General features: G+C 53.0%; 2 protein-coding genes across 2 annotated transcripts in view; both read left to right on the top strand.

Moving 5' to 3' along the window:
* The first annotated feature begins 140 nt into the window (after positions 1-140).
* On the top strand, positions 141-18,098 carry CDR2L (cerebellar degeneration related protein 2 like). The gene is made up of 5 exons (XM_026090495.1): positions 141-219; positions 12,188-12,300; positions 13,759-13,907; positions 14,792-14,956; positions 17,213-18,098. The coding sequence occupies exons 1-5, from the start codon at positions 141-143 to the stop codon at positions 18,096-18,098; spliced, it is 1,392 nt and encodes a 463-aa protein (XP_025946280.1).
* Positions 18,099-19,954: 1,856 nt separating this feature from the next.
* MRPL58 (mitochondrial ribosomal protein L58) overlaps positions 19,955-22,796 on the top strand; it is a 6,251-nt gene continuing 3,409 nt past the window's right edge. Inside the window, exon 1 of the mRNA XM_026090579.1 lies at positions 19,955-19,987. Within this exon, the coding sequence (XP_025946364.1) occupies positions 19,955-19,987 (33 nt within the window). The remainder of the gene's footprint in view (positions 19,988-22,796) is intronic.

Raw genomic sequence — 22,796 nt, 5'->3', positions numbered from 1 at the left:
AGCAGGGTAAGGACGAGGGGCCGGGGGGCAGCACCGCGGGGGGGGGGCGGCCCCGGCAAGGGGCAATGCGGGGCGGCGGGATGCCCTCCGCCCCGCGGCGCCCGCGGATGCTGCGCGTCTCCCCGGGCCGCTGGTGCTAAATGCTGAGCGCCGGCAGGATGGAGGAGTTTCAGAGCGAGGAAGAGGAGCCCTGGTACGACCAGCAGGACCTGGAGCAGGGTAAGGACGAGGGGCCGGGGGGCAGCACCGCGGGGGGGGGGCGGCCCCGGCAAGGGGCAATGCGGGGCGGCGGGATGCCCTCCGCCCCGGCGCCTCGTCCCGCGCTGGCACCGCCGCAGCGAGCCCGGCTGCTCCAAACCGCTGTCCTGGCACCGCGAAGTTGAAACCTGACAGATCCAGGCAGGGAGCCCGGCTCTGGCCTGAGCTCCGGCAGCGGTGATTTTGGTGCGTGACATGCACAAGGAAGCTGGTTCCCCAGAAAACTTGCTGCGGGCAGAATCGCACCCGGAGAGTTATGATAGACTGCTTTAATCTCAGAGCAGTTGCAGGCAGAGTTATCCGACACGCTGGCTAGAAATGAATACATCAGGAATAATTTATTGTGAAGCTGGGGATGCTGAAAGTGTTTCCCCAAAGCTCCTGCTGTACAAGCCCAAATCCAAAGGGACCTTAAGCTTCTAAATCACCTAATTACTCTTGGAGATTTTATGAGGCAGCCATAAAAGCAGGAGAAATGGGGAAGGAGAGAAAAATCAATGTCATTTCAAACAGCAAAAATAGGTTGGTTGGAGAAAGATGAACATTCACTTGTGTAGTTTGCTTTAAAGTAACTGTACATGCATTTGCGCTAGTTCTGTACAATCTTTATCTTAAGGCTGGACAGTTGGTGGCTGTGTGTATTTGTTTTTGTTTTTGGGTTTTTTTTGCTTATCTTAACATTTGGAGTCAACACGCAGTAAGTAAACAGCTGGAAGAAGTCCCGTTTCAGATGAGTGGCCCCCAAAGGAACRAGATTTCTCAGTGTATAGGGAAAATCATTTATGCCTAAATAGAGTCGCCCCTCTAGGATGTTGCACTATAGGCATGTTACAGCTGCATATCTATTTCAGCCGGCTGACTGCCAGGGAGGATGTGCAGTCCCGCTGCAGCTGTAGCGCTCGGCCCACCATCGCTCTGGTGCATTATGTCACGATTTAAAGTTTACACAACTTCAGCTGCAGGGCAGAGGCTCAGGAGGGAACGATAACTGGCCCCCAGCGATTTTGCCGCTGGTTTTTAACCCCCAACTTCTCAGCTAATGGCAAGTACCCATAGCTGCATATCGGGCCCTGTTCTGTTTAATTCAACGCTTGAATTAAACCAGGGCAGAGGACAGAGCTGGAGCTATCAGCTGAATAAACAGTGCAGCCTTTGAACGCTCAGAAATTCACATTTCGGGGTGACGTCTTTGCATGGCTCACAAGGGGACCGGGCGCTGGGCCAGGGGCGGGATGCGGGCCGAGGGACAGCGGCACTATGAACGAACACGGGGAGGGTCGGACGACGYGGGACTGATTGATTTTTAGCCTAGCGCCATCGCCGGTCTCAAGTTCATGAGTCAGCACTGGTAACGTACCACTAAAACACCTTACCGCTGCAGGCCGCGTTCCCAGCTCTGTCCCAGCAGCATAAATGCAGAATAACTGACTTCAGATGCTGGATTGACGCTGCAGATAGACTCCACCTTCGAGCATATACAGAAAACAGACCCAAAACAAAGCCCAGCTGTGGGGTTTGCAAACTCCCGTAAAACCGGGGGCTGCCTCGACTTAGGCAAACCCAGACGGAGCACCGGGGAAGGCTTTAACGGAAATCCATGAACCGGAAAGCTCCCGCGGGGTAATTACAACCCCCATCAATTCGCGCGATGCACAAAGTGTCGCTAAGGCCGGCGCTAGTCTTCGCCCGCGTGCGCCGGGCCCTGCCGCTGCGGCCAGCGCGACATCCGGAGGCTCGCGGCAACCGCGCAGCCCTGCGGCCGCTGGCCGGGGGCCGGGGGCGAGACGCTGGGCCGGCGCCGCGGGACCGCGAGGGCGGGAACGCCAGCGGCCGGGGGTCGCGCACGGGCGGCCCGCTTGGCAGCGGCGCAGGGAAGACGGATGACAAAAGCGCAGGCTGAAAGACGCGTGGTGAGGAGCAAGGGCTGGGAGGAATAAGAGCAGCCTAAGCCGGGAGCGAGGAGACGGTTCCGCGCGAATCGGTTGCTTGCTGGGCCTTTATCCCGACTTCACACTATCATCAAATATTTATTACATTTACATCCAAAACCGCTTGCTAAGCAACGGATGGCTTAACTAGGAGCTCTGCGATGATTATGTTAATTAACCATTTTAGCACCAGAGAATAAATCATGCCTCCAGCTCCACTCCGAGCACCTGTTACTTCCCTCCCCCATCCTCCAGCTCCAGCTTGCTGAAATAACACGGTTTTGGGGAGAAAACAACCCCCAACCCCTCTGTTTTTCTGAAGCACCCACAGTGACCGATCGCACCCGCCGCGGGCCTCGGAGGAAGCGAGAGCTGGTCTCCAGCCCTTGCAGCCTCGCTCGAACGAGGCCGATGCCACTGCGCTTCCCGGACCCGTTCCGCGGCGGTCGCCCGCCTGCTCAAAGGGGTTGCACTGACCTACCTGAGCGCTGGGGCACAGGCTCGGATCCCAGCCAGGCGACGGGACAGAGACAAGGGAACAAAGTGCTGGTGTCCTCCAAGGCGTTTCATTCCCATGATGTTCCTTCGAGGCACACTTTCTGATTTAAAGAAATATATAAAAAAATGGAGCGGCTGATTGCTTGCTAGCCTGGCTTTGCTCCAGGCTTCCCGCAGGCGTCAGCGCTGCTTTGGTTTGGCCACAGCCTCACCTCACGCGGGCTGGGAAAAAGGCCTGTGGGATCGGTGTCTCCAAGCGTTCAAACAGGAGCACGTCAGCGGTCGGCACTGCCCAAATGCAGCTATGGGGAGCCGTTCTCCAGCCGCTGGGAGCTGGTGATGTGGCTACGGTTGCATCATGCTCTGAGCACAGGACATACGTGCAGCCAGACCCTGAGAGAATGAGTAGGACCTAAAATTAGAGAGTGTGAGCTGGGGAAGAGCGGGGACACCTTCCCCATGCGTTAGACGCATTTGCGTTCACAACGGCCGCGTGCCAGGTCGGTCACATCTGCATCCAAACAGAGTGGAGACTGCACCCAGCAGCTTCTAGCCTCAGTCTCCCTCATACCAGTCTCCTAAAGCGAATCCTTCTCTCCTTCACCCTGCTGAATTCCCTGATCTTCCCAGCCTCCCCATCCCCGTGCCAGAGTTCAGGTCTAAGCCAAAAAGCACAAGAGTGCAGCCCCAGAGAAGGGCTCCAGACGTGGAGCCTGGATGCGGTGCAAGCCTTGAGGCAGTTCCTCCCAGGTAAATGAAACCGGCTAGTGCTGCTCCGGGTTGCCAGCAGGACCGGAGGTACTCCAGGAACCAGCCCAGCATCTCGCTGCCACTGCGAGATCGATAGTCCTCTCCTCCTAGGAAGCCACACAAACTTTTGGGCCAACCTGTCTGTAATGCAGAATTAGGACTTTATGGCTGTAACCTCTAAAGGTCTCCAGATCTAAGCATCTTATTTTAATTCCTCCCCCTGCCAAGCATGTGATTGCTTGCATGCTGAGAAGGAAAACGATGCAAGGTGCTGAGCTTGCACCACTCCCAACTCATCCGTGTAAAGACGTGGGGTCACGAGCGGTCCGGGCTCAGCCCTGCTGTCGCTGTGAGCGCAGGGGATCGGTGCTAACACCCACTAGCAGCCACAACTGCCCRTTTTCTGCCACCGCTAAACCCCAGCAGGGTGGTCCACAAAGCTGCAACACGCGGCCAGCTTGCCCAAACCATTCRCTGCGCTGGGGAGCGGGCGGTATCCCAAGTTGTCCCTGGCGATGCAGTTATCCYGGCTGCCCAGCTTTGGGAATAAGCCATGCAGTTTTGGGAATAAGCCAGGAGCGCAGCGGTTAATGTGGTGCCGTTCCTCCGCCACTGCCAGTCCGGGAGCCCGAGCTGTCCCTGCAGCAGCCGAGCCGCTCGCTTAGCGGTGCAGGACTGCAGGTAGCTGCCGGGAGCGGGAAGTTTTCAGTGGCTAATTGCTGAGYTGCCGGGGGATCTTAGGCTTGGAAATGACAAGAGAGACTAGAAWGGCCCAGCAGACAAGGAACTAAACTGACATTTAGGTCAGTCTTTCAGAGGAGGAAGCAATGAGAGCCTCCAGATTTGCAAAAATATATATTCCTGGAACACAGATTCCCCTGGTACACGAGGAAGGCGGGAAAGGAGGGCGTAGGAGAGCCCCRCACAGAGCGGCTCTCAGGAGCTCCCTGCCAGGCTCGCACAGAAACTCCTTTCTCCAGCTGCCGAAACCAGGCACATACTTCCAGCTGTGGGAGGGAGTGGAATTAGAGGAACTACTGGAAAGAGGGAGAGGAGCAGAGAAGGAAGAAACCGGAGAGTTTTCTCCATCTGCCATCCGGAAGAGCCCGTTAAGCAGAGGCGTTGCTCCTTGGCAAGGCTGCGTGCGAAGGGTTTATGGTCCATCCGCAGCTCCATCCGCAGCAGCCCCGAGCCGCAGGAGCTCGGCGCCTAGGAACAACCCACCCCCGTCGCCCTGCCAGCAGAGCCTGTCCCCCCGTGGATGCATTTTCCAATCCTCATTCATTTCTTCGGTACCAGCCAGCGCCGGCCGGTGACAGGACGGGTGCGCTGAGTCCGTGTGACAGGCGGAGCAATGACAGCATGAGGGTCCGATCCTGCTTCTCCGAAAAGTAGTGCCGCTGCCCAGGCTAATGCATAACTTCTCGCATGCAGACACAGTTCTCTCCTCTGCTAAAAGGCCTTTTGCAAAGAAGCGGAGTGATATATCCCCGCCCCATCTGACTCTAGAAGATCTCTGCGTGCTCCTGCCAGATGCATCTTTAGGGCTTCCAAAACTACTACTTAACATGCTCAAAAATACATATGCAGGCCAAGAATTTAGGAAAATATGCCTCTCAGAAAATACCTTGGAGGAATGAGACCAGATGTTCAACAACTGCTGGTCTTCATGCAGCTGGGAACTTTAAACTGATTTTCTGTTGCTTTTAGTTTGTTTTTTTCCACAAGTACTAGACAAACAGTTATAAACCTTCTCTCCAAAAGGTGACAGTTTGTTTGCAGGTTTACACAGCGGTTCTTTTGGCGAGTTACTCTAGTTTATCTTGGTCTAGTACATGGTGCAGCCGCCTTGGTACTTCTCRGTTAACTTGTCTCCTCCTTGCCAATGTTAGCAGTTAGAGCATGCAGTATCCAGGTCCACTCTGACCTCTTCCAGTTACGGAGCTGCAGCWGTGGCAGTTGTAACTAGGATGTTATCGTGCCACCTTCCAAGTTTTCTTGGCACGCAAGCAAGGGCTCAGTCCTGGGAAGACGCACAGGATCATGAGCCGGTGGCCGAGCACCGCTCTGCGTTGCAGGAGGCAAAGGGAGGAGCAGCGAGCGTATCCCCTTAGCGTATCCCCTTAGCATCCGTCCTGGAGGCCAAGCAGCCTCCTGAAAACTAGTCCCGGTGCTGAACTCCTAAAGCAGCATCGCCCTGCATTAGGTCCACTAAGYGCAGTCAAAACTAGTGCTGGGTGTAAATAAACCAGCAGGAGATTTCACTGAGTGTTGGATCGCCCCCGTTCCTTGCAAACTCGGGCGGGAAGGCTGCAGCGCTGTGCTCCCACCCGGCACCAAACGGCACCGGTAACACGCCTGAGGCCAGCGCCTCTTTCCGCGGGGGCCAGCACCGGCTGATACCGACTGCAGGAGTTACCCAGAGGGGCTGTTTGCACTGGGCACTCGGACAAATGAGGCTTCAAAGCTTTTCCTCGTAGCGGGTGGCAGGCAGCAGCGGCAGGCTAGCATCGCGCRAGAGGAGCTCGCTGTTCTGCAAAGCCAAGCTAGAGAAGACGGGCAGGTTTCCAGTGTTACTGCACAGGGTCAGGCTGTTTTCAGTATTTAACCATAACATGCCCATGGCAGAAGGATCCTCTCCGTCCCTGCGCACCCCTGATACATGCAAAGCGGTGCATGGGTGTAAAAGCGGCAGCCTCGGCGCTGGCAGGCGGCCCTGGGGGCTGCTCCAGCTGCAGGGCAGCCGTGGGGCCGGAGCGGGCACCGCCGGGGCTGCTCGCCGACCCACCAAACTGCTTGGGAACCCACGAGGCTGCCTGCATCCCCCAGTGAGGGGACAGCAAGGGCGGCCGCGCTGGCCTGCGATAGCCGGGAGTGGGAGAGCGCATTGCGGGAGTGCAGCCGGGACTGCAGAGCCGATGTGGCTGTGGCAGCCTGTCACTGGGGGCCGTTCCCTTCTGCACGGAGCGGCTGTCCTGGCCTCTGCCGGCTGCCCTTGCTGGGTGCTACAYGCACACATGCACGCACACACACACACACTCACGTGCGCACCATGTAAAGTCTCCCTCGTGCTAATCCTCATCGTCCGTCCTGGGTCTGTCACAATCTCCTGCCCCCCAAATCCACTGGGGAGATTCCTCCATGGCATCAAWCCATGCATCTCTGCATCTTCAGCTTTAAAAGAGCACAAGCCTCTATTCGCACGGTTCTCTGCATCCCACCGTAATTAATTAGCTGGCGCTCTCTCTGCTGCCTGGAGGAGGCACGTGCRCAGGAAAGCGCTGGCTTCCTTGCTCTCGCCATCTCTTTCCCCACCTGTATTTATTTAGGATGCTTTCTGATCCAGGTGCAGCATCGGAGCCTCCGAGTCACCAGCCACCGAGCTCTCTGAAACCATTTCAGCCGGCAAGGCAAACAGCCACGGAGGCTATTTAGATAAGAGAACAGCAGGCAAAGGCGCAGATGGGGCCCAACCGTGCTTTAATAACACTCCGTGTTATCATGCTCCRACAACACGGCAAAACGCACGTTGACTGCTGCAGGCCCGGGGATGGGGCTGCTCTCTACGTGTATGTATGGACACGTACATCTCATAAGCAGGGGCAGCCATCCTAGGTCTCAACCATCAGCATATCCACCCATCCAGAGAGACCCGGGGGCATGCAGTGGTAGAGGGCAGAAAAGAACGAGAGCATAAAACTAAATAAAAAAGAAGCCTGAAGTTCATCTGAGAGGAAAAAGGATTAAAGAGAGAGCCAATAGAAAGGACTGAAAAACAGAGAAGGCAAAGAAGCGAGCAGCAGGGTCTGAGGAGGCTGGAGGACCTGCGTCCAGCCCAGTGCGGTATAGCCGGGCCGTCTGTTTGCCCAGAGCAGGCAGGGCTGCTGCCCTCATCCCTGCTGGGGTTTTCCACTCCTTCGTGGAGACACTTTTGCTCAGGGACCAGCTTCTGCGAGGCAGCTCGGACAGAGCTGCTCTCGTTGTGTCGTGCTCGACTCCTCGCAAACCAGCCCCGAGCTTCTCCCGCTACCGGGGAAGCTGGCGTAGGCGCAGGCAGACCCCCAGGTACGGGACAGATTACCCAAAAGAAGGCAAAGGGAAGGAAAAGGAAGAACAAAAGCAAGCAGGAAATCCAGCAAATCTCATAAGGCTACCGGAGTACCAGAAATGTCCATGTGCTCAACACCAGCTCAGTCTGGACAGAACCGCAGGCTGAAATGAAGAAGGGGAGAAGGAGGATGCGTCTGTGCTGCCGGGGATTTCCCGCACATGCCCACCCCTGCCGGCTGCACCAAAATGACAGATCCCCACTGAAGACACACACAACATCCAGTGCAAAGCTGATTTTGGTAGGACCATCTGATCTATACCAGCTGAAAAGGGACGGAGAATCCATCCCTTGGCAGAAACACTGGTGGTCCTCTCCAAAAGCTCTGCCTGGCCATGGGAAATCCTACCAGCTGTGGAGCGGGCATCTTGACAAGGCTTTGGCGCATCCACACATGCCTGTAGGTTGCGAGATGCTCTCAGATGGCACTTGCTTTCTCGGTACCCAGTAAGTTCCACTGCAAAGTTTACAAGCACTAAATACACAGAGTCCCTCCATCACCTGCCRTGGAGCAGCAGTAAGAGCGACATGCAAAGGTTGATCTTCACTGTAATGAACCCAGACTGCGCAATCCCTTGCAACTAAAAAGAAAAATAAATGAGCGGCAAGTACACCCTACGCTGGGGTAAATCAGCATAGCATCACTTATTTAGATTTTGAAAGGAATAATTTTACCTACCCTTGACTCTAAGTACCCACATGTAATGGAGCAGACAGCAAACGCAATTAAATTCAACATCAACAGCATTAAACATCAGCTCTTAACTCTCAGCCTACCCCATCTACACCAAGCACCCTGAACCTCCTCCGGAGACCCCCGCACCGGCTCCGCTAGCTGTTCCTCGGCTGTGCGTCAAACTTGGCCTATCCAAGCCACTAGCTAAAGCTCAGAGGTGGGGGCGGTTATTTAAAGATAAGGGGCAAAGTGCAGCAGCCTTTGCCTTCATTTGGCACAGCAGATGTTGAGCCCCGCCAAGCAGCGGGCATGTTTTCTCGCAGCCTAAACGGCTGAGTTGTTCCAGGTAAGAGAGACGAGGAGAGAAGCCAGAAGTGCCTGCTCCAGACGGCGGCTTCCTCTGGAAAGTCGTGTTTATGAGGCTGGTTTGAACAGCGAACGGACACAGTGCTGCCGGGAGCAGCCAAAACGTCCCCCACCAGGCACSAGACTTGCAAACCCCCAGAGCAACAACCAACAGACGCAGGCCAGCACCAGAAACGCAGAAATGCCTCCAAACCCCCTTTGGGCCACACTGGGAGCTGCTGGGAAGCCCAGGGCAGCCGGGAAGTGCTCRCCTCCACGGCAGATCCCCGCAGCGCACGTCCGGCGTTCCCACGAGATGTTGCGTGAATACCTGGCAGTTCGCTCCTCAGCCCGTTTCAGTCAAGCACGACCTTCCACAGGGTTTGGCTCAGGATCTTCTGAAGTTTGCCCGGAGACACAGACCCCGCAGATTTTCCATGGGAAACCCTGGACAGCGGCACTCCGGGCCGGTGGCCGCCCCACTTGAAGGGAAGGAGCCTCCAAGGCAGCAGCACCTGGCACCGTGCTCTGCTGGGACTCGGAGCCCTTCTCTCTTCCCCTGCTTTCTACCATACCTTCTCTTGTCTCTTCCCCTCCCTCCTCRCCAAGGCACCTTCCCCACTGAAGCTCACGGGGAAATATGGCCTCACTGCCTCCGCCGAGCTCCYGACCCGGCTCTGTGTTTGGAGACGCAGGAGTTTCGTTAGCTGGTGTTAATTAGCAGGGTCACATCAGCGCTCACTGCAGTACCGAGGGCCAGAGGGCAAAGAGCTGGTTGCGCCCAGGACACTTTGCAGCCATGCTCTGCGCTCCTTATCGCCCAAACAGGATTTGGGCAACATTGGGGCCCCCAATACGGTCTCCTCAAAGGCACCGTTYAAGTTGAACGTTGGCCGTTTCACTGGCGATGCCTTCAGCGCGGGCGGGCGTTCCCGGGCAGCGGATCGGTTGCACTAACGGGACACACGTGACCGTGCRCTGCCTCCTGATCTCTTCTTCCAAGCCGAGCGAGGAGGGAGGAAGGGAGGCATCAGAATAACTGCTAAACTAGGGCAAGTTGGACAGTATCAGCTCTCTGATCTGACTGTGAAGAAGCGATGAGCAATATGAAAAATTATGGGGAAACCACAGCGCTCTGCAGAGAAGATCCCCAAATAGTTCTCCCTCCATCCAAGCAACTTGCTGATAAATTCACCTTCAGCCTAGGGTCTCCGATGTCTCTAAGGAAGAGGGGAGCTGTGTCCTACCCAAGCCCCAAAGGGGCCATGGTTAGTGCTAGGAGCAAYGGGGATCTGGTCTAAAGAAGGTATTAAAGCACTTCCCTGCATCGTCCCCATGGTGCCACAAGCCTGGGGGACCCCCAGGAGCCCAACAGGTGGGAAGAGAGGGCTCAGCTGCAAGGGAACGATGGAGACGGGATTACAGGGATGCCTTGGCCAGCGGCAGCACACACATCTCGATGGCTGCAGCTGTTTAGAGACACTAAAGGAACCAGTTCCCCCATATCCTTCGATCCTGGAGTCTCCCAGGCCCTTACGCTCAAAATGGAAAAGAAGAACCAATTTCCCACTTGGAGCTCAGCCTCGTCCTTTCTTCTTTCCCACTTCTCCCTAAATGCTGCCCGTTTCCCCCATTAAATTATTGCTGACGGAGCCCTTTAAATTACGATGCAGAATCTTGTGCTGCCTAATCCACTTAACTCAACCCCAGCTGATTAAATTGGACGCCATATGGTGGGCGAGCACTGATGTAATCCACAGGGACAGCAACGCTCCCGACTCGTTCCCGGAGCCCAGCACGGAGCCCCCTCTCTGCACGCCGCTGTGCCGGGGCCCTCATTGCTGCGTCGCTCCAGCAGGACGGGACGCGGTTTGCAACGTGCCGGTCACCAGCAGCGATACAGGCTCTGGCGAGGCAGCAGCACAGGTCAATACAGCCCCAGGCAGCTTGAAGACACAGATTCTCCTCCATCTCTGCTGGCTGTTCCTGCCGTTCCCCAGCCAGTTTATCAGACACTCAGTCTCCCAAGGGCACTTCGGAAATTGGAGAAATTTCATGGCTGTAAAATAGGCGAAGGACGTCTGTCCACAGGGATACATGCCAACATCTTGATTACGCTCATAGCTGGGATGGCAGCCCTCAGACCAGGTCACTGTGCAGTTACGGCTATTGTAATTAAAAAGGTCRCATCCTAGAATAACTCCCTGCAGTACAGGCCACAGCTGGAGAGCACATTCCCACGGTGGAGGGGAGATGTGGGGACGCACTGAACAGCTGTTGGCTTGGACTAGATGTAGGGAGCCAGCCCTCCGGCACCACTATAGCCACGCAGAAAGAAAAGCAGGCATCACGCAAACTAATACTGTAACGGTTCTTCCCACGCCGTAGCGTTAGCCGTCAGGAGGATCCCTTAGCACACGCTAACAGCTCCTCCCCTGCAAGCACTCGCGGCTGGGAGGTTGGTATCAGCCTCGCTTTATGGGTGTGACATCTGAAGCGCGAGAGATTCATGATTTTCCCAGGCTCAGAATCTATCCCAGGAGTCCTGGCCCCCCCACCCTCTCGTCCTAATGACCGGGTATCACTGCTTCCCAATCAACAGCACGGCCAAATTAACCGCTGGAAGAAATTACAGCTGCTCCCAGCTCCAGCAGGGCCTTTGCAAAACACGTCGTTAGTCGGGCACTAGAAATGAGAGTGTTACAACAGGCTGAGAAAATGCCTGGGCGGCAAACCCCGCTCCGCACCGCAGCATTGCGGCTCTTACGTATCCACAAACGGAGCGATGACCCTGCTGGAAACAGAAAGAGTAATAATACACATTGGTATCTGTTCCTTACCTTCTGGTTTCGAAGGCTTAAGGTCAGGTTTTAGTTGCAGCCTGCCACTGCAAGAGCTGGAAATTCACCTTTTAAAGCACCGGGAAAGCTGGGAACCCCCGCGATCTCCCAGGAGACAGGGCTTTAAGCAAACGACCAATTGCTGTGAAAGTGGAGGGATATGGCAGGAGCCAGCTGTGCCATCCGAGGGCCACAAACAGCATCACCTGAGGCACTCAAACTCCTGCCAGCGCGGGACTTGCAGGGCTCCGGGTATTTTTTTTTAAGCRGGAGGTGACAAATGCAGCGTTTCAGCTGACCACACCATTAACAACCATTTTCTCTGCACTTCTCCTAAGGGCCCACTATTTCAGCAGCTTTTTAAAGGGGTGGAAAAGGGAGAATATGAGGTGGTTCTTCCTCACCAACCTTTGCATCACCCGGCTTCACTCAATCCACAGCAAAAGCTCCGGTACACGAGGGGAAAAGCCAGGAAAGCTCCGGCCCTCTCCCACGCCACCCCGCTAACAGCTCCCACCCTGCAGCCCCCTGCAACAACCGCCGGCGCCAGCGCGGCGCCAGCGAGGGGGAGACCCAGCGCTGAGCTGGCGCCCGCGCTGCCCCCTCGGGGGGCCTGATCCTGGCGACRCTGCGCGCCCCGCAGCACCGCCCGGCCAGGACGAGTCCTCGTGGCACGGAGGTGCCGCGCACGGCCCCCGCCGCGCCTCCCCTCGCTCCCACGGCCCCGCACGGCGTACAGGCCAGGTCCTGCACGGGCCCTGAGCTCCTCTCCTCTCCTTTCCAGACTTGCATTTGGCAGCCGAGCTGGGGAAGACCCTGCTGGAGCGCAACAAGGAGCTGGAGGACTCGCTGCAGCAGATGTACACGACCAACGAGGAGCAAGTGCAGGAAATAGAGGTAGAGACGCAGCCGGGGCAGCGGGGACCGCTCGGTGCCGTCACCGCCGTCGCCGGAGGGAGGTGGCCGGGAAGGGGAGCCTCCGCCGGCGCAAACAGCTTGCAGAAACGAAGGGATGTACCAAGGCGGGTGGGAGGTAAAGTCCCTCCCGTATGTGGCCGAATCACGGGGATTAAGGCCTGGATGAGGTTCCCCTTCCCCCACTAACGGGTATTTTTCCCCCTTTTTGCCCCCCCCCCCCCCAATATGCACACCAGATTTCCGAACCAGCACTGGTTGCATCTGGGGCACATCTGGCCTTTCCCTGCCCGTACGCCAGCCTTCGCACCCGCTCCGCTGCACAGCTTTGCTCCGCTGCCGCTTTTCCCTGATTCCAGTTATTCATAATCGCGCTTGTTCTCGGCGGCCCCTCGGCACCGCTGTAACAGAGCCCTATTTTCTGCCTCTAACAAAGGGGGCTTTCTCAGGAGCTGCAATCCGAACCACTGTTCGATGCATCCTTTGGGGTCAGGGGACTGTTTCTAAGAGCCCACAGAACTGAGCTTAGAGGCTTAAACCTACTGTACGGGGAGGGGCTTCCTCCCCTGGAAAACTTCCAGGCATCTGCGAATCCAAAAAGGTCGAAAACCCACTGACTGAGGCAGGCGCAGGGCAGAGAAGGGATGAGAGTTCACAAGAGCAGCACGTGAGGGTGGCGAGAGTCCGACGGCTTACGTGCAAGGAAACCAGTGGTTTAGCTGCCCCCYGCACCAGCCCTTCAGGAGCACATCCCCCAAAGCCTTCGGGGTCCGACACCAGCCGGGGGTGAACCCTCGAGCAGATGCCCCTGCTTTGAAGGGCTGCCCTTTAAAAAAAAAAAATCACTTTTCTTCAGCCAGCAGACACTGATCCRCAGAGATTTGGTTCCTCACGCAGTCGCAGCCCCCGAGCCCTTGCTCTCCTGAGCCCCGGGCGCTGCAGAGGAGACCCAGGGCTTCGCAGCACATCTCTCAGTAGCAGACTCAGAAAGGCAGCGCGCAGGAAGGGGTCTGCGAACCAGCAAAGCCCAGGGGTCTCCTCACATTTCAYGGACTCAGATTTTTAAGCCTGAATTCCAAAGGAAACGCGGCTTCTGGAGCTGACCTGTCAAATGATCCAGTAACCAACAGCCGATTTCAATCCGCTTTGGCGAAGGGGAACGATCTCAGGGATATCGGCTTTCTTTGGGTGTTGCGAGTAAAAGGGCAGCTGAGTAGAGAGGGATCGTACACAGAGGGCAGGGGAAGTTCAGCTGTATTTTAGACACAAAAACATCTCTAGTGGGCAGGGGATAGGATGAATACTTCAAGCGTGGAAGCGGCTCCAGGCAGGTAGAGGATAACAGACACCATATCAAGGAAGCAAAGGCGGTGGGAATTCTGCTTGTGAAATGCTCTGGACTTTGCACGCGGAGTGTCTTTGTTTCGGGTTTTCTTGCAGTACCTGACGAAGCAACTAGAGATGTTGCGGCAGATGAACGAACAGCATGCGAAGGTCTACGAGCAGCTGGACCTGACAGCACGCGACCTGGAGCTAGCTAACCAGAAGCTCRTGCTGGAAAGCAAGACATCCCAGCAGAAGATACAGTGGTATGGCTTCCCTCCTCCCACCAGAGCGATGCCGGTTAACATAGGTCAGCCACGGCATAGGCACCCTTGGGACGAGGGCTGGATAAAGAAAGGACTTGGAAGCTGCCAGGAGAGAGGCACAGCAGCCTTCCCTCCTTGGTGCATGCTCTTCCTTGAAGAAGAGGCACGTAATCATATCAGGAAGGGCCCGAGCAGACAGCCTGTCAGGGACAGCAGGCACAGAGCCGCTAGGCAAACCCTGGCTAGCCCGTGCTGAAGCACCAGTTTGTCAATAACTTCCTAAAACAGGCCCGTGACCAAGGTCATCCCTGGAAACAACAGACTGTTAAGCCACGTCCTTGCAATACCGCATCTTTTGCAAACGACTGTACAGAGAGGGAGTTTTAGAGCAGAGAGTTTTACCAACTGCATTCACAGCCAGGATAAAACCGAAATCTCCAGGCTGCATCTCCTTGTTTATTTTTACAGGAGAAACAAGGGGGGAATAAACTGCTGCCTGCTTGCTTGAGCCTTTTAGTGCAGAGATATTCCAAGAGAGCACTTCTGCCTCAGAGGTGATTGTTTTAGCCAGCTGATTTGAGAACAGAAGGTCACAAATTAATATGATCCCCTGCTTTGATCCCCCACCCTTCTCTGTAAACACCCCCATTCCAGAGGAACCACGCAGAGAGGGACCAACCACTGCCATGAAAAGCAAGGGCTCAGCTGTCACCCTCCCAGGGCACACACGAGAAACCTGAGCTCTGTTGGGAAGTACCTTCCACAGATCGGCTCTCTCCTTATGGGAAGGAATGTTTCAAAGACCCATGGCTGCCGTGCCCACCTCCTCACCTGTGCTCGCGCTCTCTCTCTCTCTCTCTCTCTCTCTCTCTTCCTCGCTGCAGCTTGACAGAAACGATTGAGGGGCTGCAGAACCAAGTGGAGGAGCTCCAGAAACAGGTGGAAGAAATGCGGAGCTTGGAGCAGCTCCGCATTCGGCGGGAGAAGAGGGAGCGGCGCCGAACCATCCACACTTTCCCCTGCCTCAAGGAGCTGTGCTCCAGCCCCAGGTACAGAGGAGCAGGGAGGGCTCAGCCTTATCTCTAACACCAACTCCAACCTTCTCCCCTATTCCTCTGCCTGCAAGCAGGGGGCAGCCTCTCTAGGGGCACACATAACCCCCCCAACACACACCCATACAAATCCAGGCTCTGCATCAGAGCCTAAAACTTGATGCTGGAGATGAAGGGAGGACCTCCCTGTCTCCTACATGCTCACCTGGGCAGGTGGAGTTGGCAAGGCAGAGCCTTCCCAGCCTAGCATCAGCGATGCCTCCAATGGGGAGATGTAACAACCTCTCTTTCAGGGGCAGGAATAGCTGTGAAGGAGGATTCAGTCGCCTTACGCAGCCGCACTGGGACTGGCCAAGGGGACAGGCACTGTCTGGAGAGGTTGTGGTTCTCCTGGCACATTGGCAGGAAGCTGTGAGGGAACGCACACCAACCAGGACGCATTGCCTGATCTCTTCATAGATCAAACCAGCCTCTCCCAGTACAACCCACCCAGTAACACATCGTGTAAAGAGAACCATTAGCTTGACCTGCCCAAGCAGACTGGCCTCCTTGCCAACACAACTCATTTTCCCTTTGCAGCTGCCTCCCAACAAAGGACCGGCATCTCTTGCCCACTGAACCAGTGCATTTTTGCCCAATATGACTCCAGTAGCCCCTAAGAGCAGCAGTCACAGATCAAGGCAGGCTACATGGTGCCAGCTGCTCTACAAACTCCTTCATCATTAGCGCATACTTGGTTCTCCTGGAAACCCAGACGCTGTGTTAATTCATTGACCTCATGAGGGCATTTCTTCCTCAGCTTTGTCCGTAATAGAATCTTCTTTAAATAGATAAGCAATCAATAAACTTTTTTACTGAAAGCATCCACTGCCAGAGGATATGAACAACCAACATTTTTACTGCAGCAGCAACGGGGATGTTGTAAGGGCATAATCTAACCCCCAGCAAAATCCACTTAATGTCTACATGGTTCTTTTCCCCACCATCCCCCAGCACCGCTCTGCCCTCAATGCCACTGGACTGCACAGTTTGGCTTTCAGCTCTGCAGTTGGTTTGAAGGTCACTGTGCCCTCTAGTAACTCGGAAAGCTGTTCAATACCCCCACCACCATCCACGCCCCCCAGGGGAAGCAGTGGTGCTTTCTTTCCAATCTGTTCTAAAAAGATAGGATGCCATGGGCACTTAATTGAGAAGGAGGCAAAACAGATTTCCTGACAGCAAGCTGAGAGAAGGGGGAAGTCTATTTTACATCACTACATTGGTTCCACTGTAGTGAGCAATGAAGAAGGGGCAACTCTGTCAAAAGTCTTTTCCCACCTCCCTTGTTTTATAAATCTTCTCCCACTCTTTCTGGAGCACTTCCCAGACACAGGAAAGCACAGCCAGTGCTTCTGTTTTTCGACTGGGTGGGATTTTTTGTTGTTTTTTTTTGTTGTTCTTTATTTGTTTTAAGTCTAGAGGCAGCAATGTAAAAGCCTTAGTTCTACTTCTTTGGGTTTTGGGCCACACAGTTTTTCTTCATAAAAATTTTCTGCATTTACACCTTCCCTTTGCAAGCAAAGGTGAGCACCTGAACACAAGTCCTTTCACAAGTCCAGCAGGCATGGGGGAAAAGCAGCTTGCAGCTTCCTTAGGTGCTTTTCCATCCCATTATACCAATTCCTCTTTCTCCTCTAGTCCTGCAGGATCGTTGGGGCTCTGCCTTCACAAGGGTTCTTCCCTCTAGATTCTGCCAGTGTTATCTGGGCATGAAGGAGGATGGAAGGTGTGCAAATACCCCCAAAACAAAACAGCTCCTTTCCCCATCTTGCTCTAGGGTCAGGAGGCAGATGCAGCAAGTACCTTATGAACTCCAGGTGGAAAAACCCAAAGGTGCTTACTTTCAACTCAGACTGGTAGCACGTGAACATTCTTCACTGCTTCACAGCAATGTTGCTGGTTTGTCTGTTGACGGGATGAGTCTCTCACCTTTTAGGGTTTCATTTCCCTCCTGTCTTTCATCAATGTTGTCAAATCAGACAGTAAGTTCTCTAGGACAGAGATTGGTCTCCCTGTCCAGCAGGGCCTCATCCACCCATTGAGGTTCTGGGCACATGGGAAGGAGAAATATCTCGCTCCATGATCTCAGATACTCACTGGGCTCTTTCTTCTCTGGGCACCTGTGGAGTTACTTACATGACAATAAGCCACAATCCGAGCCCTTCATAGACCGTCATTTGGTTTATCTCTCTCAAGAGTCTTTTTCTCTTTCAGGTATGAGGACGCGTTCCAGGTCCACAGCTCTTCGATGGAGTTCAACCAGAAACCACTGGAGCRGGAGAATGAGCGTCTCCAAGCCATGGTGAACTCCCTGAGGTCCCAAGTCAACCAGGAGAAGCAGCGGAAGGAGAGGGTTGAGCGAGAATACACCTCCGTTATTCAGGAGTACTCGGACCTTGAGCAGCGAGTGTGCGAGATGGAGAACTGCAAACTGCGCATCAAGGAACTGGAAGCAGAGCTCCTAGAGCTACAACAGATGAAACAAGTCAAGAAGTATCTGCTCAGCAGAGAAGACAACTTGTCCGAGGCCCTCCTTGAGCCGCTGAATAATGCCCCAGAAGCAGATTACATTGACCTCTCTGAGGAAGAGGGAGGGAAAAATCACGGGCCATCAATGACACCTTCCCCAAACCATCCTGTCCGGAAAAGCTGCAGTGATACAGCCCTCAATGCCATCGTGACCAAGGATGCTGTGAGCCGGCATGAGGGCAATTACACGCTGCATGCTAACAACGTGCGCAAACGGGGCATGTCCATCCTGAGAGAAGTAGATGAGCAGTATCATGCCCTGTTGGAGAAATACGAAGAGCTCCTGAGCAAATGCCGGCAGCACAAGGACAGYGTGCGCCACACAGGGGTCCAAACTTCCCGCCCCATCTCTCGTGACAGCTCCTTCAGAGACTTCCGGGGAGAGGGACATGAGCTGGAAGAGCGGAAAACCATGGAGAAGACCATCACCAAACATGTGGAAGCTGTGGACAAGCGGCTGGAGCAAAGTCAGCCTGAGTACAAAGCTCTTTTTAAGGAGATCTTCTCCCGCATCCAGAAAACAAAAGCAGACATCAATGCGACAAAAGTGAAAAACAAGAGCAGCAAATGAGTCCTGACTCTGTGCAGTTCCTACATACAATCTCAACAGCCAAGCCTTCTCTTTAGCCCCAGGAAACATTTTGTGGCCCCACTGCTTTGAAGGTTCAAGAGACCTCATGTTATATTCTTGTATGGGAAGGGGACTCTAAAAGCAAGAAAATGTCACGGAGACTCAAGTCACTTTTTTAAGCTAGGACTCTGGGCAACTTGTTGGAAAAATTGTACATTGTAGTTAGAGGATTTGAGAAACTGTACAATGAATCTCTGCATGAGTTGCTGCCGCAGCCAGAAATCACAACAGCAACAAAAACCACATCACAAAAAAGAAGACTGATCACTTCCTCCACCCTTTTCAGCTTGTCTTACAGTCACTATGATTATCTGCAAGCAAAAGCCTGGATGTCCTCCAGTGTTCTGCACCAGCTGGAGTGCAGTGTTACAAAATAAAACAGAAAAAGCCATCAGAACTTCAGGGGCTGCTTGGAAACATCAGTCCAACCCCTCCACTTTGGTTTTATGGCTAAGAACCTGCGCTTGTACCCGAGAGACTTTCATCTAACCTTTCCCCTTCCTTAAAGGGCAGTATGTTCTTGCTATCTAAGCCATTCTCTTATCAGTCAGGTTTTTCAGCTATTTACAATGCAAGCTCATTGCAACTGGACAAACTTGAAGAGAAACATAAAACTGGTTGTCCTGTCTTCATCAGCATCACTTAGTAATTCAGCCCATACTCTCCAGACTTTGTAGTCATATGGGATTTCCTTGCTTTAAATCTGCCCCAGTATTTCAGCCCAGGTCAATCGCTGTGCCTGGTAGGAACTTGATGACCAGGGCTTTCCCATAAGCTAGACAATAAGTGCTATTACAGTATCAGAGGCATGCCTTGGTGTCATGGTCTGGGCACCAGCCCTCTGTGCTGTGCTGTTCAGGAGGTTGTCATTGCCCCGTTGTAGCAAGCTCCTCCAACATAACCTGCATGGGCTTGCAAAAACTGACTAGTGACTCACATGTAGTAGAAGGATAACAACAGAGCATCGTATTCTTACAGCGTCAAGAGCACTGGCCCTGGCAGTAGTGCTGATCACACACTGTCCCACACTTTTGCTCTGAATATATTCCCAGATGAGAGGACAGATTTCAGTTTTCTGCTGAAAATAATCGAACTTGGCTGAGTTACTGTCTCCAAAGGTTGCACCTCTCATATTCCAGTTCACTTTCCAGCGCTGAAATCTCCTCACTGTTGCTTCCACAGACACGCAAACACAGCCAAAAGGCCACTGCAGTCTCAGGAATCACCAGTTTCCATTTTTCATGAACTAGATGTTGACCTCATTAGGTCAGACATGCATTTTAGGCAGAGAAGCAGCAYTTCATTACAGCTTAGGCGACACCCAGAGCATTGAGCCACAAGAAACGAGCAGTTCAGTGTAAGCTACCTATTCTGTACCCACCTGGAAAAACTTYAGGCCAGATTTGGATTCTATATTTACCAGTTTACATCCCAAAATTGGTTGGGATTTTTGCTACATTGACTAAAATAAATCTCCCTTTGGAGGGGGAAGGCTGTTAAAACATAATTATGCTCCAAATCTAGGGCCTTGATGTTATGTGGAGCTACCTTTCTTTCACTCRCAATGAAATGAATATTGCAAAAATACCCCCTCAGCCCTCTCTTCTGTTCAGATGGCTGCCACTTAGGCAGGCTGGCGGGAACGCGATGCCCGAATCACACCACAGCCTCTCACATTGGCTTCCCCATAGGTTCCCATTCTGGAAGTATCCTCCTTGAACTACCCACCACCAAATGCTTCTCTCTTCCGTGCTCTGCGTTTTCAGGTGCCCCAAATTCAAGAARCATTAGGAGCCATGCGCACTACTGTGGCTACCAGCTCTGTAACAGTATGGAGAACCTTCATGCCTTATTTATTTATAATGGAAAGCAGTTGTATAAAAAAAATAAAATAAAAACGAACAACAGCAACAAAAGCAGTGTCAAGTTGATTTTCTCAGAGCATTCACCAGCGCAGCTGCTGTCAATAGCTGGCGCGACAAACATCAACACCCTACACTTAAATGTTTGTACCAGGGCATAGCTGAAGCAATGTTGTTTCAAGTCATCCAATGTTTGCTTTGCAGTCATCTGGTTATTGCGTGGGTGTGAGAAGAGGATCACCTTCACTTTCCGTTTTAAACACTAGTGTGTGAATCAACATCACAGTTAAAGTGCACATCAGATTAACTATATTTAAAAATGCTTTATTCTCTTCTTAAATAAAAAGGAACACCAGTATTCTCAAAGCTGAGGCTATCTTTACAGCTACTTTTACTTTTGGGAACAGCAGGAGAGTTATGTCTTTGATTTTCATGTATGATTTGGGTCAAGAAAATGCTTCAGGCTCCTTTGTAGAAAGCACAGAGAWTATAGCAAACTATATTGCTACATTATTTATATAACATACATTTTATGCATTTGGACTACTAATATCTGCCACCAAAAAAACCCAAAAGTGTTCTTTTGTCAGCTCTGAAGTCTCTATAAAACCGCCCAATTTCTAAGCTTGCAATTCAAATGCTATTTTTGTTTTGGTCTTTCTTGAAAACCACACATCAAAAAATGACTGATGCAAGTAACAGTATTTGGTTTAATAAAGAAACAGCTGCAATATATCAGCAGTTTGTTCAGCAAAGTGCTGAGGGCATTTTTTTTGCATCCAAAAATATTAGTGGCCATATATACATGTTCCCAATGACTGTGTGATTCACAGTCCCTTGACTTTTCTAAAGCGAGTATTTTGGTGATTAAAGGAGGAGAAAATAAGCATCTTCTGTCCTTTTATCCCACCTTCTATCTGAATTTTTCAATGCRCTTTGAAAATACCAAGTAAAACTGCACAACTCCATTCAGAAGAAGAGAGTATTAAACAGCCACTCCGCTTACCACAGAACTGGTCTAATAGAAAGCAACACCTGTTTAATAGCACACACCAATGATTCAGGACAGAAAGAGAACAATGTTGTATCAAATTCAAATGGATGAGAAAAAACACTCTATAATAGGAAACAATGCCTAATTTCAGAAATTGGAAAAAACAGAGTCCCTAATCAGATCACACCATTGGGATTGATAAGGGACACAGCTTGCTTGTCAAGAATTCAGTTTTATGCTGAATTTGAAAGAGGACATTTGCCCAAGTGCATTTCCACCAGCTCTAATCTGGCATCTTAATTTAATACCAGTTTAAATACCCCTTCAGAAAAGCACCCATGATTAGAAATAGGGATGGACCCCTTGAAGCATGAACTCAAAGGCTTTCCAGAGCTTGAATTCTCACAGGGGGGAATACCCATTTTCTGATTCAGCACTCTTCCCTCGTCTTACAGGAGCGAGGACCTCCAGGGAGGTCCCTCAAAGTCCAAACTTGCTCCTGCCTTCCCGGCTTGTGCCCTCACTCACACAGAGTGAGCGGCTCTTGGGCACATCAGCCTTTGCCTCACGTTTTAGGGACAGCTTACCACTCCTCTTGCTCACCAGAGACTAACATCACCAAATGGGACGAGTTTGCTTTCTCAGCCGGCATCAATMCTGGGGCAGTCCATTCCTCAAATCGAAAAGCTTCGCTCTCTTGGGCCACATCAAAGCAAGACCCTCGCCACCCTAAGCCCTGCCTTCCCAGAAAAAGCTCCATTTTCAGTGCGGTCCGAGCAGAGACCATTTCCCTTTCTACAAATGCTCTCTGGACACCTGCATCAGCCTAGACAGTGTGGGAATGGATCAAAACCACAAGTGTCCTTTTACACGGGTCTGACTTGGATTGTGTCACCTTCAAGGTGCACTGCAAAACAACGCCTTTCTTGGCACGCGTTACCAGCAGAACAGTAACGCTGACACGTTTAACAACAGTTGGTAAAATGAGTCATCTCGCTTTGGATATTTCACCCATCCCTCTGGCTACAAATCACAAACGTTTACCTGCCCACTGATGGAAATTAAGGTCACCAGATGGCATGACTTGTCTCYGACAATTTTAGCTGCTCTCTTAAAGCATTCGGTTTTCAGCTGAGCTTGGATGGGGGAAGGAAAGCAGAAGAACCCCAGGAGCTTCTCTTCCCAAAGGCCTGCAGTGCAAAACCACAGAGGTCAGATTAGAGCAAAGCACTGCGCAGCGCCAGCCAGGGCAGGCGGGCCTCCAATGTTTGGCACTTGCTCTTTCCTGGGGACTACGTTTCTGGATTTTGCACCGACCATCCRGATGGGACCCAGCTCGGATCCCCATCACATGCTGCTCTGCCTTTACAGCAGCGTGGAAACACCCATTTCGGCTTCACCCGCAGCTTTAAACAAAAGCTCGTCAGCTCCTGCCAATCACCAGAGCTAATGACAGCCCCATCCCTGCTCCGTGCGTTTCCCGCTGCCAGAAATAGCGATTCCTGCCCATCCCAAGCGCAAACCCTTCCAACACGACAGCTGCGAGGCAGCTAAGAGCTGCAGGATTTCCGCGAGCTCCTGCCCCCCCGCACCCGCCCCGCGTCGCTCACAGCCCTGGCCCTGCAAACGGGGAACGGGCCACGACACCAGCCGCCGCTTAAAAAGCTAAAGCTAAAACTAAAAGAGAGCGGGGACACTGCCGAGCGCCGAAGCACCCCCGGCGCCGGGGCGAGGAGGGAGGGCCAAACGCGGGACGCGGCCTCCTTTTCACGCGCGGCCCCG

Source organism: Apteryx rowi, unplaced genomic scaffold (genome assembly GCF_003343035.1).
Source record: "Apteryx rowi isolate R43461 unplaced genomic scaffold, aptRow1 scaffold_86, whole genome shotgun sequence".
Taxonomy (NCBI): Eukaryota; Metazoa; Chordata; class Aves; order Apterygiformes; family Apterygidae; genus Apteryx; species Apteryx rowi.
The sequence above is the reverse complement of the archived record's forward strand: the minus strand, read 5'-3'. Positions and strand labels throughout refer to the sequence as shown.